General features: G+C 48.7%; 9 protein-coding genes across 9 annotated transcripts; 3 read left to right on the forward strand and 6 right to left on the reverse strand.

Annotated features, from left to right (window-relative positions):
* Positions 1 to 81: 81 nt before the first annotated feature.
* On the forward strand, positions 82 to 1,950 carry BU24DRAFT_215037 (HET-domain-containing protein). Its single transcript, XM_033521991.1, has one exon. The coding sequence runs from the start codon at positions 199 to 201 to the stop codon at positions 1,846 to 1,848; it is 1,650 nt and encodes a 549-aa protein (XP_033382824.1). The 5' UTR covers positions 82 to 198; the 3' UTR covers positions 1,849 to 1,950.
* Positions 1,951 to 2,857: 907 nt separating this feature from the next.
* Positions 2,858 to 3,535, reverse strand: BU24DRAFT_215408 (uncharacterized protein). The gene has a single exon (XM_033521994.1). The coding sequence runs from the start codon at positions 3,375 to 3,377 to the stop codon at positions 3,024 to 3,026; it is 354 nt and encodes a 117-aa protein (XP_033382825.1). The 5' UTR covers positions 3,378 to 3,535; the 3' UTR covers positions 2,858 to 3,023.
* BU24DRAFT_215045 (uncharacterized protein) lies at positions 3,141 to 6,053 on the reverse strand. Its single transcript, XM_033521993.1, has 3 exons — positions 5,710 to 6,053; positions 5,529 to 5,658; positions 3,141 to 3,462 (listed from the first exon to the last, which is right to left on the reverse strand). Exons 1-3 carry the CDS (start codon positions 5,966 to 5,968, stop codon positions 3,447 to 3,449), a joined length of 405 nt encoding a protein of 134 aa, XP_033382826.1. The 5' UTR covers positions 5,969 to 6,053; the 3' UTR covers positions 3,141 to 3,446.
* A 1,099-nt stretch (positions 6,054 to 7,152) lies between these two features.
* On the reverse strand, positions 7,153 to 7,612 carry BU24DRAFT_423422 (uncharacterized protein). Its single transcript, XM_033528248.1, has one exon. The coding sequence runs from the start codon at positions 7,566 to 7,568 to the stop codon at positions 7,290 to 7,292; it is 279 nt and encodes a 92-aa protein (XP_033382827.1). The 5' UTR covers positions 7,569 to 7,612; the 3' UTR covers positions 7,153 to 7,289.
* A 1,676-nt stretch (positions 7,613 to 9,288) lies between these two features.
* On the reverse strand, positions 9,289 to 9,906 carry BU24DRAFT_215624 (uncharacterized protein). The gene is made up of 2 exons (XM_033521996.1): positions 9,670 to 9,906; positions 9,289 to 9,612 (listed from the first exon to the last, which is right to left on the reverse strand). The coding sequence occupies exons 1-2, from the start codon at positions 9,809 to 9,811 to the stop codon at positions 9,458 to 9,460; spliced, it is 297 nt and encodes a 98-aa protein (XP_033382828.1). The 5' UTR covers positions 9,812 to 9,906; the 3' UTR covers positions 9,289 to 9,457.
* Positions 9,907 to 10,427: 521 nt separating this feature from the next.
* On the forward strand, positions 10,428 to 11,880 carry BU24DRAFT_215504 (zf-DHHC-domain-containing protein). Its single transcript, XM_033521995.1, has one exon. It carries the CDS (start codon positions 10,630 to 10,632, stop codon positions 11,731 to 11,733), a length of 1,104 nt encoding a protein of 367 aa, XP_033382829.1. The 5' UTR covers positions 10,428 to 10,629; the 3' UTR covers positions 11,734 to 11,880.
* Positions 11,880 to 13,705, reverse strand: BU24DRAFT_441917 (acetyl-CoA synthetase-like protein; the record flags this gene model as incomplete). Its single annotated transcript, XM_033530489.1, has 4 exons — positions 11,880 to 12,221; positions 12,275 to 12,479; positions 12,547 to 13,550; positions 13,613 to 13,705. 4 exons carry the CDS (start codon positions 13,703 to 13,705, stop codon positions 11,880 to 11,882), a joined length of 1,644 nt encoding a protein of 547 aa, XP_033382830.1.
* A 604-nt stretch (positions 13,706 to 14,309) lies between these two features.
* On the forward strand, positions 14,310 to 15,404 carry BU24DRAFT_451517 (uncharacterized protein; the record flags this gene model as incomplete). The annotated part of the gene is made up of 1 exon (XM_033531113.1): positions 14,310 to 15,404. The coding sequence occupies exon 1, from the start codon at positions 14,466 to 14,468 to the stop codon at positions 15,402 to 15,404; it is 939 nt and encodes a 312-aa protein (XP_033382831.1). The 5' UTR covers positions 14,310 to 14,465.
* Positions 15,405 to 15,586: 182 nt separating this feature from the next.
* Positions 15,587 to 16,654, reverse strand: BU24DRAFT_349131 (NAD(P)-binding protein; the record flags this gene model as incomplete). The annotated part of the gene is made up of 3 exons (XM_033523593.1): positions 15,587 to 15,714; positions 15,775 to 16,518; positions 16,579 to 16,654. 3 exons carry the CDS (start codon positions 16,652 to 16,654, stop codon positions 15,587 to 15,589), a joined length of 948 nt encoding a protein of 315 aa, XP_033382832.1.
* Positions 16,655 to 17,448: the final 794 nt, after the last annotated feature.

A 17,448-nucleotide genomic window follows, 5' to 3' on the forward strand; every position in this document is an offset into this window, starting at 1 on the left:
CGGTTAAGGGTGGTAGGAAGATGGAGTTGGAGATCCAAGTTTCGCGGATCGCGGGGCAGGAGGAGATATCCAGGGTGTTGCCTTTTGAGATGGTGCCTTGTAAGTTGCGAGATGAGCTCTGCGTTTCGCGGGGTAGGGTTTAGGAGAGTGATTGTGATTAAGTCTTTGAAGAGCTGACCGTTCTATGTAGTTGACGAAATGGAACATAGCGATGGTGCGGCTGAAGCGGGACGAGGTGATCCTATGTATATGCTTCCGGTTTGGTATGAAGAATGCGTGAAAAGCCACGAGCAGTGTCGATCTGTGTTCAACGAGGAATCGTATTTTCCTGCTCGATTGATTGACATCGGTCGGGCAGACTCAGTCGATTCAATAAGACTCGTCACAACCATGGGCGATAGTAACTTCACTGCAACGCGAAGCGACCACCAAAGGCCAGCGTATGCTACACTTAGTCACTGCTGGGGAAAATCCCAGCCCCTAAAACTACTCACCCACAATGAAGGACAACTAAAGCAAGGCATTGATCGTGCAAACCTACCAAGAGTCTTCTTAGACGCAATCGACGTGTGCCGACGTCTCTCCATTCAGTACCTATGGATAGACTCTCTCTGCATATGCCAAGATTCAGAAGAAGACTGGTCCAAAGAGTCGGCTCTAATGGGCAAGACCTATTCGACCGGTGTGATTAATATCGGGGCAACTGGATGTGCAGACTCGAATTGCAGTTTGTTCGAAAGGGACTCGAGTGGGAGTGCTTCTGTGGGGTTGATAACCTGGGCAATTGCACCGGCGAACAAATATGTGGTGGTCGAGAACAGCATTTGTTGGCTGAAAGATTTTCTGGACCAACCTTTACTGCGACGTGCGTGGGTAGTGCAAGAGAGGTTACTGGCAACCCGCATGGTGCACTTCACTAAGTCCGGACTCATGTGGGAGTGCCGAAGCCTCGCGGCCACCGATACGTATCCACGCAAAGTGCCGGACGTCTTGCAGCATGTTCATCACTCGCGAAATCGTTTCTGGCAGACCGACCCTCCTGGCCAACATAAAGATGAAGCGTGGTCTAACCTGGTGCAGAACTACAGCAATTGCGCGCTCACCTTTGGCAAGGATAAGCTTATAGCTCTTTCTGGCTTGGTGTCCACTATGAAGACTGGAGGTCTGGATCGTGGAAACTACTGGGTTGGCATGTGGGAGACTGATTTTCCATATTGTCTTGTCTGGGTACGCTCTGCGCTGGATAGGAGCAAGTGGAGGCAAGTTCGTCCCAATGAATACCGTGCACCCTCTTGGTCCTGGGCTTCCCTCGATTGTCAGGTCTGGACAGCGTGGTCATTGGGGATCAAGCGTTCACCTGTTATTTCCCATTTTGTAGTCAACGAAGATGGCGGGAAGGGCCAGGATGGACCTCAAGTTGGCTGCCGTCTTTTGCTCTACATGACAGGCCCGCTCGCAAAAGTGAGCATTGTGCCAAAAGGGTCCGAGGTCGAGACAGTTGGGAGAGGGATTGAAAGGGCACAGGGCATCTCATATTGCATTTCCTCTATCTACCAGCATCGTGAAGATATTGAGCCGGACGCAGAATTTACCTATATGGAAGATGACACATGGAATGAAGTCATCTTTGACGATTTCAACGATTCCAATTTAACCAAAGACGTCTGGTGCGCACCCATATTCGAGTGCGAGATGTGGAAGATGGGGGCCGGTATGCGACTGTTTGGACTGCTGCTGGAAGTGGTCGAAGGGAATACGTTTCGCCGTATTGGCACGTTCTCCGTCAGACTCTTACCTAATCGGCAATTGTTGAAGCGGTTGCAATCTATTGCTTATACGGTAATATAGAATTCAAGGCAATTAGTAAACCATAAAGGAGAAGTACCACTCGTCTGAAAGGAGAAAATGGATCGTCGGCCACGATCACAAGGAAAGCTGACACAGCTCCCGACATGGAGAATACATGCCTTGATTTCAAGACCATTCCAAAAGTGCGTTGTATCTTGCTTTCGTATTTGGTAAAAGAAGTGCAAGGTAAATCGGCGCTCTCTGATGTTCTACCAGGCATGGAGAGCACCTGACAATCTACGTCAGTCTGCTGCGCCACCCATCACCGTCGTCTCCAAATCCAATTCTCCGCCATGGGAGCTCGCCTGGAAAGTCAGGCATCTCCTGTTATTAAAGTTGCAGTCCCATAATATTCCTTCGCCCGGTACTTGTTTGTTTGATCGCCCTGCCGCCTCGTGGCCCTACAGGGCGACAAGGGGATGAAGGGTCAAGGGGCTAGGGCCGGAGGCGATGAGAACAACCCGCGAGCCCAACCATGTGGCCCAGCGACAAGCCCTTAAATTCGACGTCCACCGATTACTAGGGTAGAATTACACGTAGTACACGGGCGAAGCAATAGACAATACCAACTCAGCGGGCGCGCTGCTTGGGTTTCGTCGTGCGCTCTCGTCCTCGGGAATGATTTCTGGCGGAATTCCGCCTCTCCTTAGGCAACAGCATTGGCGGTGGGCATATTGGCAGCTGAGGGGGTGCAATGCCCCCGTCCTCCAGATCTTGATCCCCTCACTCTTGCGCACAACGACATGTCGAATCCTGCACGGTGGAAATGCGCGGAAAAAGCAATCGGGAAACTGTTTTTCGATAAATCCCTGTTTTAGGATGCATGATCGATACTACATTTAGAGAAGGATGCGTACGGAAAATTTACCATCGGCTCATCTCTTGGGGGCTGGCAGGTCAGATCCGAGGCTGAATGTCCCGGGCATTCAAGGCCCACTCGATCGCAGGTTGTTCCACTGTCCACCTTCGAATTACAGCAATGCATAAGTGTCTCAAAATTCAAGATGCATCTTTCGGTTCAAGGTCCGCCTTGGAAGGCCTGCCGCAGTTAATGAAGAATGTCGAGTGAGGGCTGTGCTGAGAGTACCGGTTAGAAGTTCCCTAGCCCACTACTCTTTAGAATACAGGCGGTGTACTCAGGCGGAGGTATTACATAGGTTGAACTGGACAGACAACTAGGGGCGCAATCGCGCGCACGGATGAACTGGGTTCGAAGTGGAACAGGATCTGTGAAGCTTAAGCTCACGTTGAGTGTTCCAGTACTGTGGTAAATGAATCATTGTCACATTTTGTCGTTGATGATGTCGATCAATTAAACCTGGAAATGTCATAGAAGGTAGGGGTCCAAACATAAAATAGTGATTGCTACATACACCATAGACACCAGGCTTACATGCATAGGAACTAGCTAATACCACAGAGTCCAAATCTAGGAGGAAAAAGAAAATCAAAGAACAACTAATATAAGAACCCTGGAAACGGACGTCAAGCATACAGAAAAGGAAGGTTAACACGTCAGACGGCCCCATATCGTATACCCAGTATCCTCACCCGCCTCCACAGACCACCACCACTCTCCCAAGAGTTCAACGCTTAGATCACCACCCCTCGAATCCAACAAGGCTGAACATAAAAGGATTGGCTTCTCGAGACGTCTAAAAAGTACCTTCCATGCAGTTGCCTATCCGGATAGTGTCCGCCACAACCGTTCGATCGTTTCCGCCCCTACCGTTCCCCGGATCCTCCAACATACACCCCTCACGGGCGGTATCCGTCGTCGTCGTCGTTGTCGTTGTCATCCCCGAGTGAAGGGGGGGATGGATAATCGTGAAAGATTATTTCTGCTTAGTGCTGGCTCTTTTGAACACATCGAAAGACCTCGCACTCTCGCTCGTTGTACCAGTGATTTCGGCATTCCGCACATGCGGCATGGATAGCAAGAAGATTATCGTGCCCACAGTTGCAGCACCTCCAGTAGTACTCCACTTGAGTCGATCCATGCGCAGACACACCAGCAGAATGATTTTGGTGGTGGTTTTGGTGGTGATTGTGGTGGTGGTTGTGGGATTGATGGCGGGAGCTTGTCGTGGCCATGGCTGCTACTAATATCGCTATGCTAGAAAGACTTGGATGTTTTAAGAAGATCGGAGACAACGGGCTCGTAAATTCTTGCAAGAGAAGCGACACAATAGCTTTGTATGTCTCTGCGACTGAGAACTAGGTTGCAAAATTTGTTGAAGCTCTTTGGACTGTAGTCTGTGGTTTGCTCGTGACAGGGAAGAACGTGTTTGATGCAACGTTCGAAGAATTTCCGAGCTGCTCTTTATATATGGAACCTTCATACTCAAATAAGTCCTTTAGTGAAGGGGGCAATGAGGGAATGGAGGACAGACCGCAGCAAGATTATTTACCACCTCAGTCACTTTCCCAAAGAACTCTTGGACTGCCTTAAAGGTCCGCCCCAGCGTGATTCACAGGGCCAGCTTTGACAGCGTGTGCGGGAAAATTGGCCCTACGAGGAAAGTATGGTTAGCCAGGGCAACTGGAGGCGGGCATAGGAAATTCCAAGTCATTCTCTTGAAGTGTTTGATTTGCGGACGGGAAGACCGAAGGATTCATGTAGGACAAAGGGGCGAGCTTTCTGGCGGGCATGAGCACACGTCTGTTCAAAGTCCTAGGTCTTGCTTCCAAGCCCCTTCTATGCAACGACAATAAGCATGATATCAAGTCAACGAGAAGTCATACGGAGTGGACTTACAAAGCGGGATCAAGGCCTCAGTGACACTTTGGTTTAGCGTGAGGCAAAGATTGGCCTCGAAGTTGGCCTAGGCAGGCATGACATTATAGGCAAATATGGCCTGGATCATTGGCCTCAGATTCCGGGCCGCAGATTGTAGGCCAGTTTGGGCTATGTCAAGTACAAGGATATTGGGTATGCGATGTAAGATGGTCTCAGCACGGAGAGGCCGGGCAGTGTCGACTCATTGATGTTTCTGAACATGAATTGTGGTTGTTGTGGTAGAGTCTATTCGTCATGCTGGTAACCTTCTAGTAGTGCTACAAAGGTAGAGAAACGCCAAAATCCCAAAAGAATCTAATATCAAAAAAACAAACAGATTCGCCATTTGATGAACGAAACCCAGCCAATACAGATGCGTGCTCGAGGCGATAAGGCCTCGAGATGAGTAAGTTCCAGAGCTATGCAATCTTATAATCGTTCATGAAACCAATGTTCTACAAACAAAAACAGCGCCCTTCCTCGATATAGCAATAACGCCTAAAAAGCATTCTTATCAACAGTGCAGCTCCATCTCCGGTGCCGAAGCATTGAGCCCTTGACTCCGCCCACCCGGTGTTGACTTCCAAATGCATCACTGTTTCAGTCAGCCAGAACTTTGACCCCCAATTCTATCCGACAGATCACTCACAGTTCATGTTTATCCATTCAGATATCTACGCAGCATTGTGGCACCATCTATTTGTAGATGACCTCCGTGATGGAGCAGTATTTGTCCATCCAGTGCTGACATCTCGCACAGGCTGCGTCGTTTGCGAGATTGTTCTGGCTAAAGTGGCAGTTGCAGCATGTCCACCGGTATTCAGTATCGTTCCCGTAGCTTCTAATTCCAGAATTGAAATTTTCGATGTTGGTGGTAGGGTGCGCGGAACATGCGTGTTGTTGGGATGCTGGATCAATCTCTTGGACGTCGATCCTTGTCAGTGGTTGATCGTACACGTGCATGCAAGACGACATTGACCGAATGGTTTCGAGCCCATTACTTGTGAGTGTTGTTTGTAGTTTATTGGTAACTTTTGAGGTCAACAGGGTGTTTTGTTTTCGGAGACATGAAGATAACGTACCAGAAGCTAGGCTATACTTGGGGTCTTCCACGGCGCACTTAGAGCAGAGTATATGGCCACAGTTGAAGCACTGCTCACTGACAGAGCGGCTGATGACTGCATCGCTGCAGTAGCAGCAAAGCCAGTCGTAGGAAGAAGACATGTCTGGTAGTATGGAATGGATGGACTTTAGCGAAACGCTTTTATGAAGATAGAGAGTATAGGTGAAGAGATGGAATACCCTTTTACGTCTACGAGGGGGGAAGATCAATATATACATTTGAAGAGGGCACAATCTTATGTAGTATTTACTGAAGTGTCGCAGGACTCTTGTAGTAGGCGTTTAGTGCTTCACTTCGGCGGTGTATGTTCCTTCGACTCTGACCTTGGAGGGCGCCGTTAGGGCAAACGCCTCTCACCAGCCACAACCGTTTGCCCTGACTTTCCCGTTCCACCAAAAAAAAAAAAATTCGACATTCCGGTCGCAATCATGGAGGATGACAGAGAAATGTTCACCGCAAAGTGTGAATACGTCCTTCTTGGTAATGACTCAAGGCACTTTTCCCGAACATTGCAATGGATTAGCATGGGCTGAGAAGGATCGATACCAGTAGTAGCAAATGAACGAATAACAGTTGACAGGAATATCCAACGATACTACTTTTGCAGGTGTGACTACTAGTAAAATCATGTTTTGGCCAATACTTGCCAGCTGAGATGGACATGAAGGACAGTGGCCATGCGGTGGGATTGCACTGTTTGCCAGTTATGACGACCCTTTGAAGGAAAGGGGATAGATCCTCCAAGTACAAGCTTTTCTCCATCCCTGCATGAGGGCAAATTCGATCTTGGGAAATCGAATCGTCCTTTGAGATACCGGAGGCAAGGCTGTCCGGGCGAAGTGCCTATAAGTCAGACGACGAAGCCCCCCTGTCAATTCGCCCTCCAAGCGCGCCCCCCCTCCCCGGAATGCCCTTTTGGGACAATGGGACAGCGTAACACCCAGGATCAGAACACTCAATTCAGATACCGGGTACGCAATCCTGGAAGAATAATGATGTTCCTGCAGTGCATTGTTGCTAGGCGCACAACCTCGAGGAATATTCAACATCCTCGTCACCATCAACATTGTTGGATGTTTCATTTGATCATTCGGGGCGGGTTTTGACATGTAGGATGGTCCTAGAAGAGTAGAAAAAATGATTGGATACTACAGAGAAATAAACGGGAATACATATTTCCAGATTGCCATGAGAATGGAAACCCAAAATCGCCTCAGTGAAGAGGTGTCCTGCATATGCAGGCCTTCAGACATCTTAGAAGAGAAATAAAAACGTATGCGACGACGATTATTGATATCCATGAAGATGCCTAAACCCTGGGGAAAATTGCATAAGACGTTGTCTTCGACTTCCAAAGCTTGTAAGTGTGGAAGTATACATGTCAAACAGTGACCATGTCATACTACAGCCCTAGCTGTGTGCCTCGTATGTCGTGAATACAAATTGTTTATATGATTTCCCTATGGTCGAGACGGATACTAATAAGGAGTTTCGTGTCAATACAGGCCGCTGGAAGGTATTGGATGGTATATACGCACATCATTTGCTCTCCTCCTCTTTGCAATTAGAGCATTTCTGATGGCCACAGATTGCGCAGACATTTTGCCAGCTCCCGATCGGTCCTTCGTTACAACTAGAACAATACCAAACCTTGTCGCCGTCGACCAATGGACTATAGGGATTGTGCTCGATCAAAACATTGTTGCCATGGTAGACGTCGCACGGAGAAGATGTGGGACACATGGAACAATCATCGTCTGGTGTATGGTCGGGACTGGTTGTACAGTAAACTTTGCCGACGATGAATGTAGAGGCCATGGATTGGCTTTCTACATCAAGCTGAGATGTTGGGAAGGAGTTCAACGATTGAATCATGTTTAATAGGCCGAATCAAGAATTTCTGAAGAGATGAAGAATGCTTTTCTTAAGGATCTCGAGCGATGTAGTCGCTTCGAGGTGCAGAAAGCTGGTGATGGTTGTGACATGCATCGCTAAAGCAGCTTGCACAGTACCTCTTTATACGACTCCAATAACCAGCTCTACAACCCCCACACTTATGTAAGTTTTAACTCTGCTCGATACCATACCTTAGGGAAGGGAGTAAACGATGAGCCCAAAGCATCAGGTAAAAGAAGCCAAGACCAAGCCAAAGAGGCAGCAATGCACACAGCCGTTGACGATAGACATCCCTGGAACAGCCAATCCGCGGACAAACCAGACCAGGAAGTCAGGTTGGGCATTGTGATCACAAGCGGCCAGCTCCGGTATGGTCTCGACACCACAGGTCCTTGTAAACTGCGGTGAGGAGTACTTTTTAGGAGACAGTGTATGATTTGACTGTTGACCCTGGTCTCCAGTGGCCACAGCAATAGGAGATACCGAGCTCATACTGGTCGTGATACTGGCATTGCAACGGCAATACCCAATGGAGGCTGAGACAGTTGCTTGTCCAGGTATAGGGCTGAGGTCTGAGATGATAGGTAGCATCAGTCGAGATTACTTGCGCCACTAAATTGATGTGTATGGACGTCGTTCTCTGGAACCAAAAGAAAAACGGTAGCTAAGGAACGGTATCCCCGATACTGGCCTTGTTGTCCGTCAGGCTGCACCGCCAAAAGCTGAAGCCAATCTTTGATGATCTCACCGGGAAAAAAATGTTTGCCTTCTTTTTGCCTAATCGGGACGATTTCCAGTGTTTGGTCCCTGTAATTCATAGTATTGAGAGCGGAAGTATATGTGAGATGTGGTGCACGTTTCAGGCAGTCTGTCCAGTTATCAAGCTAGCGGCCAGGCCAAGATGGCCATTGACGGTTGCTATTACAGCGAGCGTGGAGATATTGATCCGTTCAACGGTTCGTTGTGTGTCCACAAAACTTCGAAATGACTATACTTCGTCGTTACTCGCTAGGCATCCACGAAGAGTGGTGGTACAACGCAAGTCTAAGAACACGAGGCGTTACATTCGTACGTGTATGCGGCCTGACTGAGTTAAATTCCAAACGAAATGGATATGAGGTATCAATTGCAAGACAACGCGACAATGCGTCGTGAGGTGGGTGCTCATCGGCTGGGCCCCCTTCATTCCATAGACTCAGACTCGTGGTATGAATAGAACCAACGAGATACATAACAATGGGTACTGACAGTTCGCCATATCGTGATCACAAATACCAGGTCCTGTAATTGAGGACCTTGACTTCCAGGGATTGATTGAAACGGTGACGCCGAAGGTATAGCGTCATTGTTGGAAACCTGCCGCGACGAGAGCTCACGACTTGTAAGCACGAGACCCTTGCCCTGCAAAAATGCCCAAATGGCGCGTGAATGGGCATGCAATGAATACAAGCTCTTGATAGGAGTCATCGGCATGCATCCTTGGGACAGGTGGAGATGAAAAACAAGCACTTAGCGATGATTGCTAGTCTCTGTCATACCCAGTCGACCTGCATATCCCGTGCTTTGATTGCGTGAACCGAGAATTCCAAAAGAGTTTTGGCTTGAAAGGTTTTGTGAATGGCGGCAGGCAGCCCTCTAGTCGGCCTCACGGCTATGTTGTAATTGACATTGCGGTGAATCGCACTTCGCCAGCTTCAGCTTCACACTGACCAGGCGCAGCATAGTTTTATAGAGCCGCCAAGGGGACAAGGCTGAGTTGAGTTTCTGGAGAATATAGTTCGCCTCACTTTGCCCGAATCCGAAACCTGAATCTATTCTGCAGCGAGTATGTAGTGGTAACTGAAGGCTTCAGTACCAGCTACAGTCTGGAAGGGGATTGGATGTGCGGAGGTCAAGGGATGCACCGACAGGCTGAAGCCTGAGAACGCGGGATGAGAGAATATCAGGCAAGGATTCGTTCCGGCCACTGAAGAATATTAGCGCTTTGCTGCAAGTAGAAGCTATGGCCGATTAAGGCATTGACAGTAAGACGGATGTACGAGACGGTAACACAGGAGACACAAGTAGGCATCTGCCTTAAACGTGACTCCGGTGAAGGAAAGGAGACTATACAGAGATCTGCAGCCGCACGGTTCATTTGGGATGAGTGAGTGATGAGGTAGCATTGGAGGAATAAAGACGATTTAGCGTGACCATTAGCTGGAGAATGCAGGTGAAAACGATGAGTCGTCCTTGGTTATCCTAATGATGCCACTCAAAGGGGAAGAACAAAAGCAAGGGAGCATAGAGAAAAGGGAGAAAAGAAGGAAGTGAGAAGATTGAGAAGAGCGCAAGGCTGAAGGATAGATAGATCTAATGGGCAAAAGTAGGGCGGCTAGCGTCCTGCGAGCAAGGATGAATCGGCAGATGCTGATGCACGAAGCTGATGAAGCTGATGTTGGTTTTGCCAGAGAGCGGGACTGGCTTTTGCTAAGGAGGTTTTTCCAGTCGTATACGAGTACAATAGGGTCAAGGTCGTGGAAGGTGTGGTGTGCGTTGATACTGAAGTCAGTATGGATCGTGACTTTGGTGTTGACGTGAAGACGTCATGTGTTTATGGGAAGTCGGCACGCATTCAGCCCGTTCCGAGATAAATCCGGACATCCGCATCACGTGTTGCCAAGCCAACCCCGGAACATCGGCTCCCTTGGGTACGACGACTTACCAACCTCCAATGATCGCATCAGTCGCATCGATGTCATCCACAACCAAGCTTCACGCTGGGCTTACGGCCCTCGAGTCCAACCTTCACTGTCGCACCAGATAACTAACAACGGAGTACCTCGAGGTGCTTTACAGACTCTGGTTATCTCACAGAACCCATCTCCCCATTGTCGCTGTCTATGCGGAGTGCTAATAGCCAGCGCTATTCGCGACTTTCATACGAACCCCGCCCTCTACCTCTACCGCGTTTCCACCAACACACAGATAAAACAGATATAAAATGGCGATATCAGAAGAGCGTCAGAACGCCATGGATAAGAAGGCAAATCAAATCATGTCCGTCGTGCTGCCCCTGGTCGAGGCTGCCGGCATGGGTCTAGCAACATATGTCGTCGTCTATCGGATCTGTCTAAACGCGCTGATCCAACCGATCCCAAAATACACGAACCATGGTTTCGAGCCGAGACGAGCGACGGGTATCGGACTACTCGTTGTCTACCTCCTTCTTCTAGTTGTCTTTTGCATAACCTTTCTGCGTCTTTTGCAAGTCATCTGGACTAATCCTGGAGTGACTCCACTCGGCGAACCTTCTTCAGAGAAAAGCACCGCTTCAACGAAACATTACGATCGCCTCGATGCCTACATCTGCGATTATCAAGGATGGCCTTTGTGGTGCGACAAATGTCACAGTTTCAAACCAGATAGGACCCACCACTCCAAACAATTGGGAAGATGTGTGCGGAGGATGGATCATTACTGCCCTTATGCTGGCGGAATTATATCAGAGACTACACACAAGTTCTTCGTACAATTTTTGTTCTATGGATTTCTTTATACCGGATTTACCTTGATTGTGGTGGCCTACTTCCTGGCTGAGCGCCATCGTGTCTTGCATTCGGCTCCAGGAACATGGGTAGTCGCCGTAGCACTCGCTGGTCTTTTTTTCCTCTTCACATTCGGCATGTTTGCCACGACATTCTACAACCTTTCTATCAACCAGACCACCGTCGAGGTCATGCAGCGGGACTTTGTTCACCAGGTTGCACTTCGTGGAGGCAATCTCAATCCCCCAAACACCACATCCGATCAATCCGTCGTACTCTGCGAAGTTAGCCGTAGCCCAACACGCTCTTACATCGTGGTCCAAACGGAACTTGGTACCGGATTGTGGGATCTAGGGCCGCTTGCGAATATCAGGAGCATCATGGGAGATTCTCTCATCGAGTGGTTTGTACCTTTGCGAATGAGCCCTTGTTTACATCATCGTGATCATTCAGGCGAATTCCCATGGGGCCGAAAGGTGGTTCGTTTAATGGAAGAACATGGCGCTGGCACCTCATACCGACGAACACGTCGACGGTCGGGAGGTGCACATGCTGCTTGAACCACCACCCTAGCTCGCGCTTTCATCTGTTCGAATTTTTCGTTTTTGGCATAGCGTTGATACCCTAGCGTTCTCACGCATACAGTAATACATCTTTAAACCAATTCCCTATTCATTGACTGATTGTAAAATCACTCTTCTTGAATTTATAATCTCGCCTGGACCAAGATTTCCCTTTGTGCCTGTTCACGCAACACCCGCTTCAAAATCTTTCCACTTGGACTCTTTGGGATTTCGTCCAAGAATACCACGCCACCTGTGAGTTGTTTGTATGCAGCCAGTGTATCGCTGACATATCTTTTCACTTCCTCCTCTGAGATGTCGGAGCCTAGTCGTCGCACGACATATGCTCGTGGCGACTCATCTTCAGAGTCCTTCTTCAGCCTTACCCCAATGACAGCGGCATCGACAATCTTGTCTTTCTTTTCCAAGAGTACTGCTTCGAGCTCAGGCGGTGCAACCTGGAAGCCACGCACTTTAATCAGTTCCTATAAGTGCGTCAGTCATGCATGGAAACTGTGCACATACTAGCCTGACTGACCTTCTTTCGATCAACGATGTACCACTTATTCAGCTTGCGATCACAGTACATGATGTCTCCAGTATGGAAGTACCCATCCTCATCCCAAGACTCTTTATTCGCCTTGTCATTGTTGAAGTAACAGCGAACGACCGTAGGCCCGCGCACGCAGAGCTCCCCCCGCACGTCATAGTCCGTCACGTCGTTTCCGTCGTCATCGACAAGCCTATACCATTATATCAGTCACTGTACCCTTTGAATCTCCCAATTAGAAACATCAGCGTGGTACTCACTTAACATCAGTCCCAGGCATAAATCTTCTTCCAACGCTCCCCGTCTCGTCCCCTTGGGGGTAGTAGAACAGACAAATCGCACTCGTCGTCTCCGTCATGCCCATCACCTGCGTGACAACACAGTCAGCAGCACAGAGAGCCTGGAGTCTCCTTTGGGAGCCCGCGTCGAGCGGTGCAGCGCCGGCACCCACCGCACGCACGCTCTTCAGCGAGTACTTCTGCGAAAGCGGGGAATTGATGATGGCGATGATCAGAGGGGGTACCATTCCTAGGTTGGTGATCTTCAAGCGCTCGATGCCCTCGAGATATGGCTCCAATTCGAATCGCCGCATAATCCACACCGGGTGGCCAGATCGAAATGGCGAAGCGTGAATAGCTGGTACGGTGGCTACGTGGAACATTGGTAGTGGACATATGTTTCGGGGCTCCCAAGTGATCTTGTCCTCGTTCATAGTGACGGTCATCGTGTGGTACGAAGTAGCATTGTAATGGCTCTGGCATGCGACTTTCGGGAGGCCGGTCGTCCCGCTCGTGGTCAACCTTGCCACATCTGTAGTCTTGAGCGTCTGAAGGTCAGTAATACTATCCCAATCCTGTTCGCCATGTGACAACAGCCATTCCCAAGACCGAAACCCATCAGGTACGCTCTGGCCTCGCACATTGAAAATGAATATCTTGTCCTTTGTAATCTCCTCCGCAATCGCTCCCTCATACACGACGTCCAGAAGTTCTGGTTCCACGATGAAGAGCTTCACCTGCGCTGTTCGAATATGGTGTCGAACCTCGTGGACGCGGTATGCGGGATTCGTTCCCGAGAAGATGCCCCCTGCGCCTACGCCCCCAAGGAAAACCATTGAATACATTATGTCATTGAAGGACGTTATACTAAAGCAGTCGCCTCGCTGAAGGCCCGCCGCGCGAAAGCCAGCGACTAGTTTGCGGACAATGCGGTAGCCTTGGTTCCATGATATTGTTCGATTGGGGTCATCGATGTCGTAGTAGACCTTGAGACGAGATTGAGTTGCAATTGGAAGGAGATGGACGATCAATTGGGTGATGTACTTACCGGCTTGTCTAGATCATATGTTGCATTACCGAAACTGAAGGACACGAGGTCATGCTCAGGCAGTGGATATGTGTCGGGTGCAAGCCAGGGCATATTGATGGCAAAATGGCCAAAAAATCAGGTAGATCTCTAAATCTGATTTCTCTTACGTGTTCGATCTAAAACAGCGAAATGATCAATTCCTTCGTGAAAATATACGTAGACATAGTCCATAGTAGCCATACTTACAACGACCCCGATTCCGCCGAACGTGGCCGAACTTCTCCTTTAGTAACCACATGGGAGTCTTACCCCACACCGAGGCTTTGGAAGCGCACACGGAAGCGCATCCTTTACCCCAGGTTCTGCAAGTGGTGTTATTCCGCTTCATTCCCCATTACGCTACGTCGGTGGGCTCTTGAAGACGTGTTTTTCGCGACTCTACACTTCATACTGCCTGGCTCTCAGAAGGCTCAACTTGAGAAGCACCATATGTGAATAAATCTTAGACACTGTCTTTTGAGCAGAAATTACTGAGGCATTATTCTGAAACCATCTAATAACAAATGTCTCAGACCAAAACAGCTGCTATAACATGAGATTGGCCGGTCATAAGAACAGACAGGGCCCTCGGTTACGAGTAATGTGTCTCTGATGATCAACGTCAAAGTGGGGTATCATTTGCAATGGAAACACCCCAACGAGTTTCTTATTATGACGACCAACTAACGACTACATAAGATATCCTTGCGTACATGCGAATAAGTTGCAAACATGTTCGAGTATAAACATCTCTCGGCCGACCCATAGAACTCGACCACCTCGGAAAGAACTTATTATACTGAAGTGAGCATCGTTTTCTAGATCCCCCAAAATGGCAACCAAGATTGACCTACACGCCATTAAATCCCGTTCCTGGACGACACAAACAACCCACACCCTCCAGCAGATGATATCCTACAACCTAGCCCTCGGAGCCTCGGGAACCTGTCTACCTTTAGTCTTCGAATCCTCGCCCTCCTTTCATGCGCTCCCAACATTCGGCACCGTCCCCACTATCGCCGTCATGGGAAAGGTTCATGCCGCCATGGGCGACTTCCTGCCTGGATTCAAGGGGCACAATCATGTGCATGGGGAGCATTTCTTAAAGCTTATTAGACCGTATCCAGTTCCGAAGGGAGGAGCCGAGGGTAAAGTGACATTGACGACTACGGCGAGAGTCGTCGATGTTGGGAAGAGAGGGAATGGGGTCTTGGTCTGTGTAGAGATCTTAACAACGTGTGGGGAGTCGGGCGTTCTAATATGCGAGAATGAATGGTCGGGATTCGTCATGCACGTTCCATCTGACGGTGCAAACACCGGGCTTATGGATCGCGGTCCGAGGACGAGGTTGTACAATACGCCCAGCAGGAAGCCGGATCGTGTATTGTCGCATCGGACTAGCCCTGAACAGGCTGCGTTGTACCGGGCGGCATCTGGAGACCTGAACCCATTGCATATTGATCCGGACACGGCAAAGACGGCTGGATTTCCGGCACCCTTGCTAACAGGGACCTGTACGCTGGGAATTGGAGTGCGACATGTTGTTGAGGCTTTTGCTGGTGGGAATGCGGATAGATTCAGCAGTGTAAAGTGCAGACTGAGTAAGCCTGTCTTCGCAGCATTGCGAGACGAGTTATTCACAGAGATGTGGAAAGAGGAAGGTGGTAAAATACTATTCAGAATAGTTGTTAAAGAAGAGCCAGGCAAGGAGAGAGTGGTAATCAGCCAAGGATGCATTTTGTTGCACGATGATCAAGTATCAAAACTATAACATACCTAGCTGTTTCCTTAGACTCAAATTGATTGCAGTCGTTCAAATTGATGATCTGTGTTTGGCAAGCATTTTTGCTTAAATAGCCATTGATCTATCTACTTGGTTTACCGAGTATATTTTACCTTCAGGAAGAACTGATTAATCAGTGCTTCAGTAGCACCAAATGTAGGGCAGGGTTATCAGTAGGAAAAGTTTTGCCCTACAATCTTCTCACTCAGGGCCCATAGCTCTTCTGCATTTTCCTGGCTAGACGCATAGGCCAATGGTGTCGCCACATTGCAATCATCTAGGAAAGCTCCTGATGCATCTATATAAGAGTATCTTGGTCAGCGAGGCTTTACTGCAATTGGAGGTTGGGTGGACTCACTGTCTAGCTCAGGATCCAAGGCAGCCGCCAGCGTAGTCGCAGTTCCTTGTTCAATCGTCTTCTCTCTGGGCATAGCGATCTTCTTATCCACGATCATTTGCCCCACGATTGGAAACTCCGCTGGGTCGATCTGAGACGACAACTTGGTCGCCTGGATGTTCCCTGGATGCAAGGAATAACTTCTTACTCCCCGTTCAGCCAGCTTCTTAGCCAAAGCGACCGAGAAGAGAATGTTGGCCGTCTTTGACTGACCGTAGGCCTCCCAGGTATTGAACACTGCTCCATTGGAGAAGTTGTAATCGTCGAAGCGCACAGGACTGAATTGATACAGTTGGCTAGAAACATTGATGACGCGAGCACCCTTGCCGATAGCATTCTGCTTCGACACAAGAAGGTTCGTGAGTAAGAAATGGCCGATGTGATTTGCGCCGAACTGACTCTCCACATTCTCAGGCGTGAGGGAGAATTTGGCACCCATGATGCCAGCATTATTGATTAGGGCATCGATATTTTCAACAATGTCACCAACTTTAGCTGCGGCGGTACGAACCGAAGCGCATGATGCAAAGTCAATCTCGACAAAGAGCACGGTGGTTGACGGGCTGATCTTTTGGATGGTGTCGATTACGGGCGCCACTTTGTTCTCGGTGCGTCCGAGGAGCAAAATCGTGGCAGGGTGTGCAGCTGCGAGAGAGACTGCGACGCCTGCACCCAGCCCACCATCACTGGCCCCAGTGATCACGACTGACATGTTGATTAGAAGCCGCCTCCATAGAAATTGTCTTTCATTCGGGATTTACTCACAGGTCTTTCCGGTAACTTGTTCTGCGAAGGCCGCAACCACCTCACTCCCAGTCGTAGAATAGCTAAAGCGAGACATTGCGATGATAGATTCACGCCGCATGTATATAATTTCAAGATATATATAAGATACGAATAGGTAATCGAGCTGTCAAGATTTGGTTCGTGATGTAGACGACCTTTTAAGATTATGGCTACGTCTATCTTTTATACATTTCTAGTCAACATGGATCTACAGCTGTAAACAGAATCTCCCCGAATTCCCAGAGCTGCAGTACACGACTCTTATCACTAGGCTTATGGCGTATTCCGGAGTTAATGAAAGGATTATGCTATGATGCTATAATATTTTCGTCCGCGTTGTATGAAGCCTTTAAGAGATGAGTAATATTAGCAATTGAAGTCAATGCACGACGGCCGGGTTTCCGCCGAACATAAGCCTGGATTTTGCTAAGAACTGCCCAATCCCCCCATTATTTCTGTTCCTGAAATGAGTTGTTCTTTGACCTCGCATCAACATCACATGACTCTCACAGGGTAGCAATCAGAGAGCTACATCAAGAGTCAATTCAAGTCAAATGAGCTTCAGTAATCCATAAGCTAAGCGGTACGGTAGGAAATCCCGGCCTAGCACTAATCTACTATGCTTGTTAATAAAAGACTAGGAAATGAAACTATCGGTACTCCAGTGAATTAACATATCACTATGGCTGCGGGCATGAATAATTCGCCTAGTGCCTTTCCTCCTCCACGACGTGATCTCCAAATAGCCTCACCTGTCCTGCCATTACATAATGCGTATTGGCAAGGGAGTTGGGATAGCATTGCACCTTCAATGCTTCGCAACAATGGACTTGGTAGTAGCAGTTCGCA

Source organism: Aaosphaeria arxii, assembly GCF_010015735.1.
Source record: "Aaosphaeria arxii CBS 175.79 unplaced genomic scaffold BU24scaffold_5, whole genome shotgun sequence".
In the NCBI taxonomy this organism is placed as follows: domain Eukaryota; kingdom Fungi; phylum Ascomycota; class Dothideomycetes; order Pleosporales; genus Aaosphaeria; species Aaosphaeria arxii.

What these genes read in the sequence shown, in the direction of transcription:
- BU24DRAFT_215037 (XM_033521991.1), top strand. Translation starts at nt 199, where the DNA reads ATGGAACATAGCGATGGTGCGGCTGAAGCGGGACGAGGTGATCCTATG.
- BU24DRAFT_215408 (XM_033521994.1), bottom strand. Translation starts at nt 3,377, where the DNA reads ATGGGGCCGTCTGACGTGTTAACCTTCCTTTTCTGTATGCTTGACGTC.
- BU24DRAFT_215045 (XM_033521993.1), bottom strand. Translation starts at nt 5,968, where the DNA reads ATGTATATATTGATCTTCCCCCCTCGTAGACGTAAAAGGGTATTCCAT. An exon ending in CAAGTATAGCCTAGCTTCTG is followed by an intron (nt 5,659 to 5,709) that starts GTACGTTATCTT and finishes TGACCTCAAAAG; the next exon opens with TTACCAATAAACTACAAACA.
- BU24DRAFT_423422 (XM_033528248.1), bottom strand. Translation starts at nt 7,568, where the DNA reads ATGGCCTCTACATTCATCGTCGGCAAAGTTTACTGTACAACCAGTCCC.
- BU24DRAFT_215624 (XM_033521996.1), bottom strand. Translation starts at nt 9,811, where the DNA reads ATGCTACCTCATCACTCACTCATCCCAAATGAACCGTGCGGCTGCAGA. An exon ending in TCTCGTACATCCGTCTTACT is followed by an intron (nt 9,613 to 9,669) that starts GTCAATGCCTTA and finishes AATATTCTTCAG; the next exon opens with TGGCCGGAACGAATCCTTGC.
- BU24DRAFT_215504 (XM_033521995.1), top strand. Translation starts at nt 10,630, where the DNA reads ATGGCGATATCAGAAGAGCGTCAGAACGCCATGGATAAGAAGGCAAAT.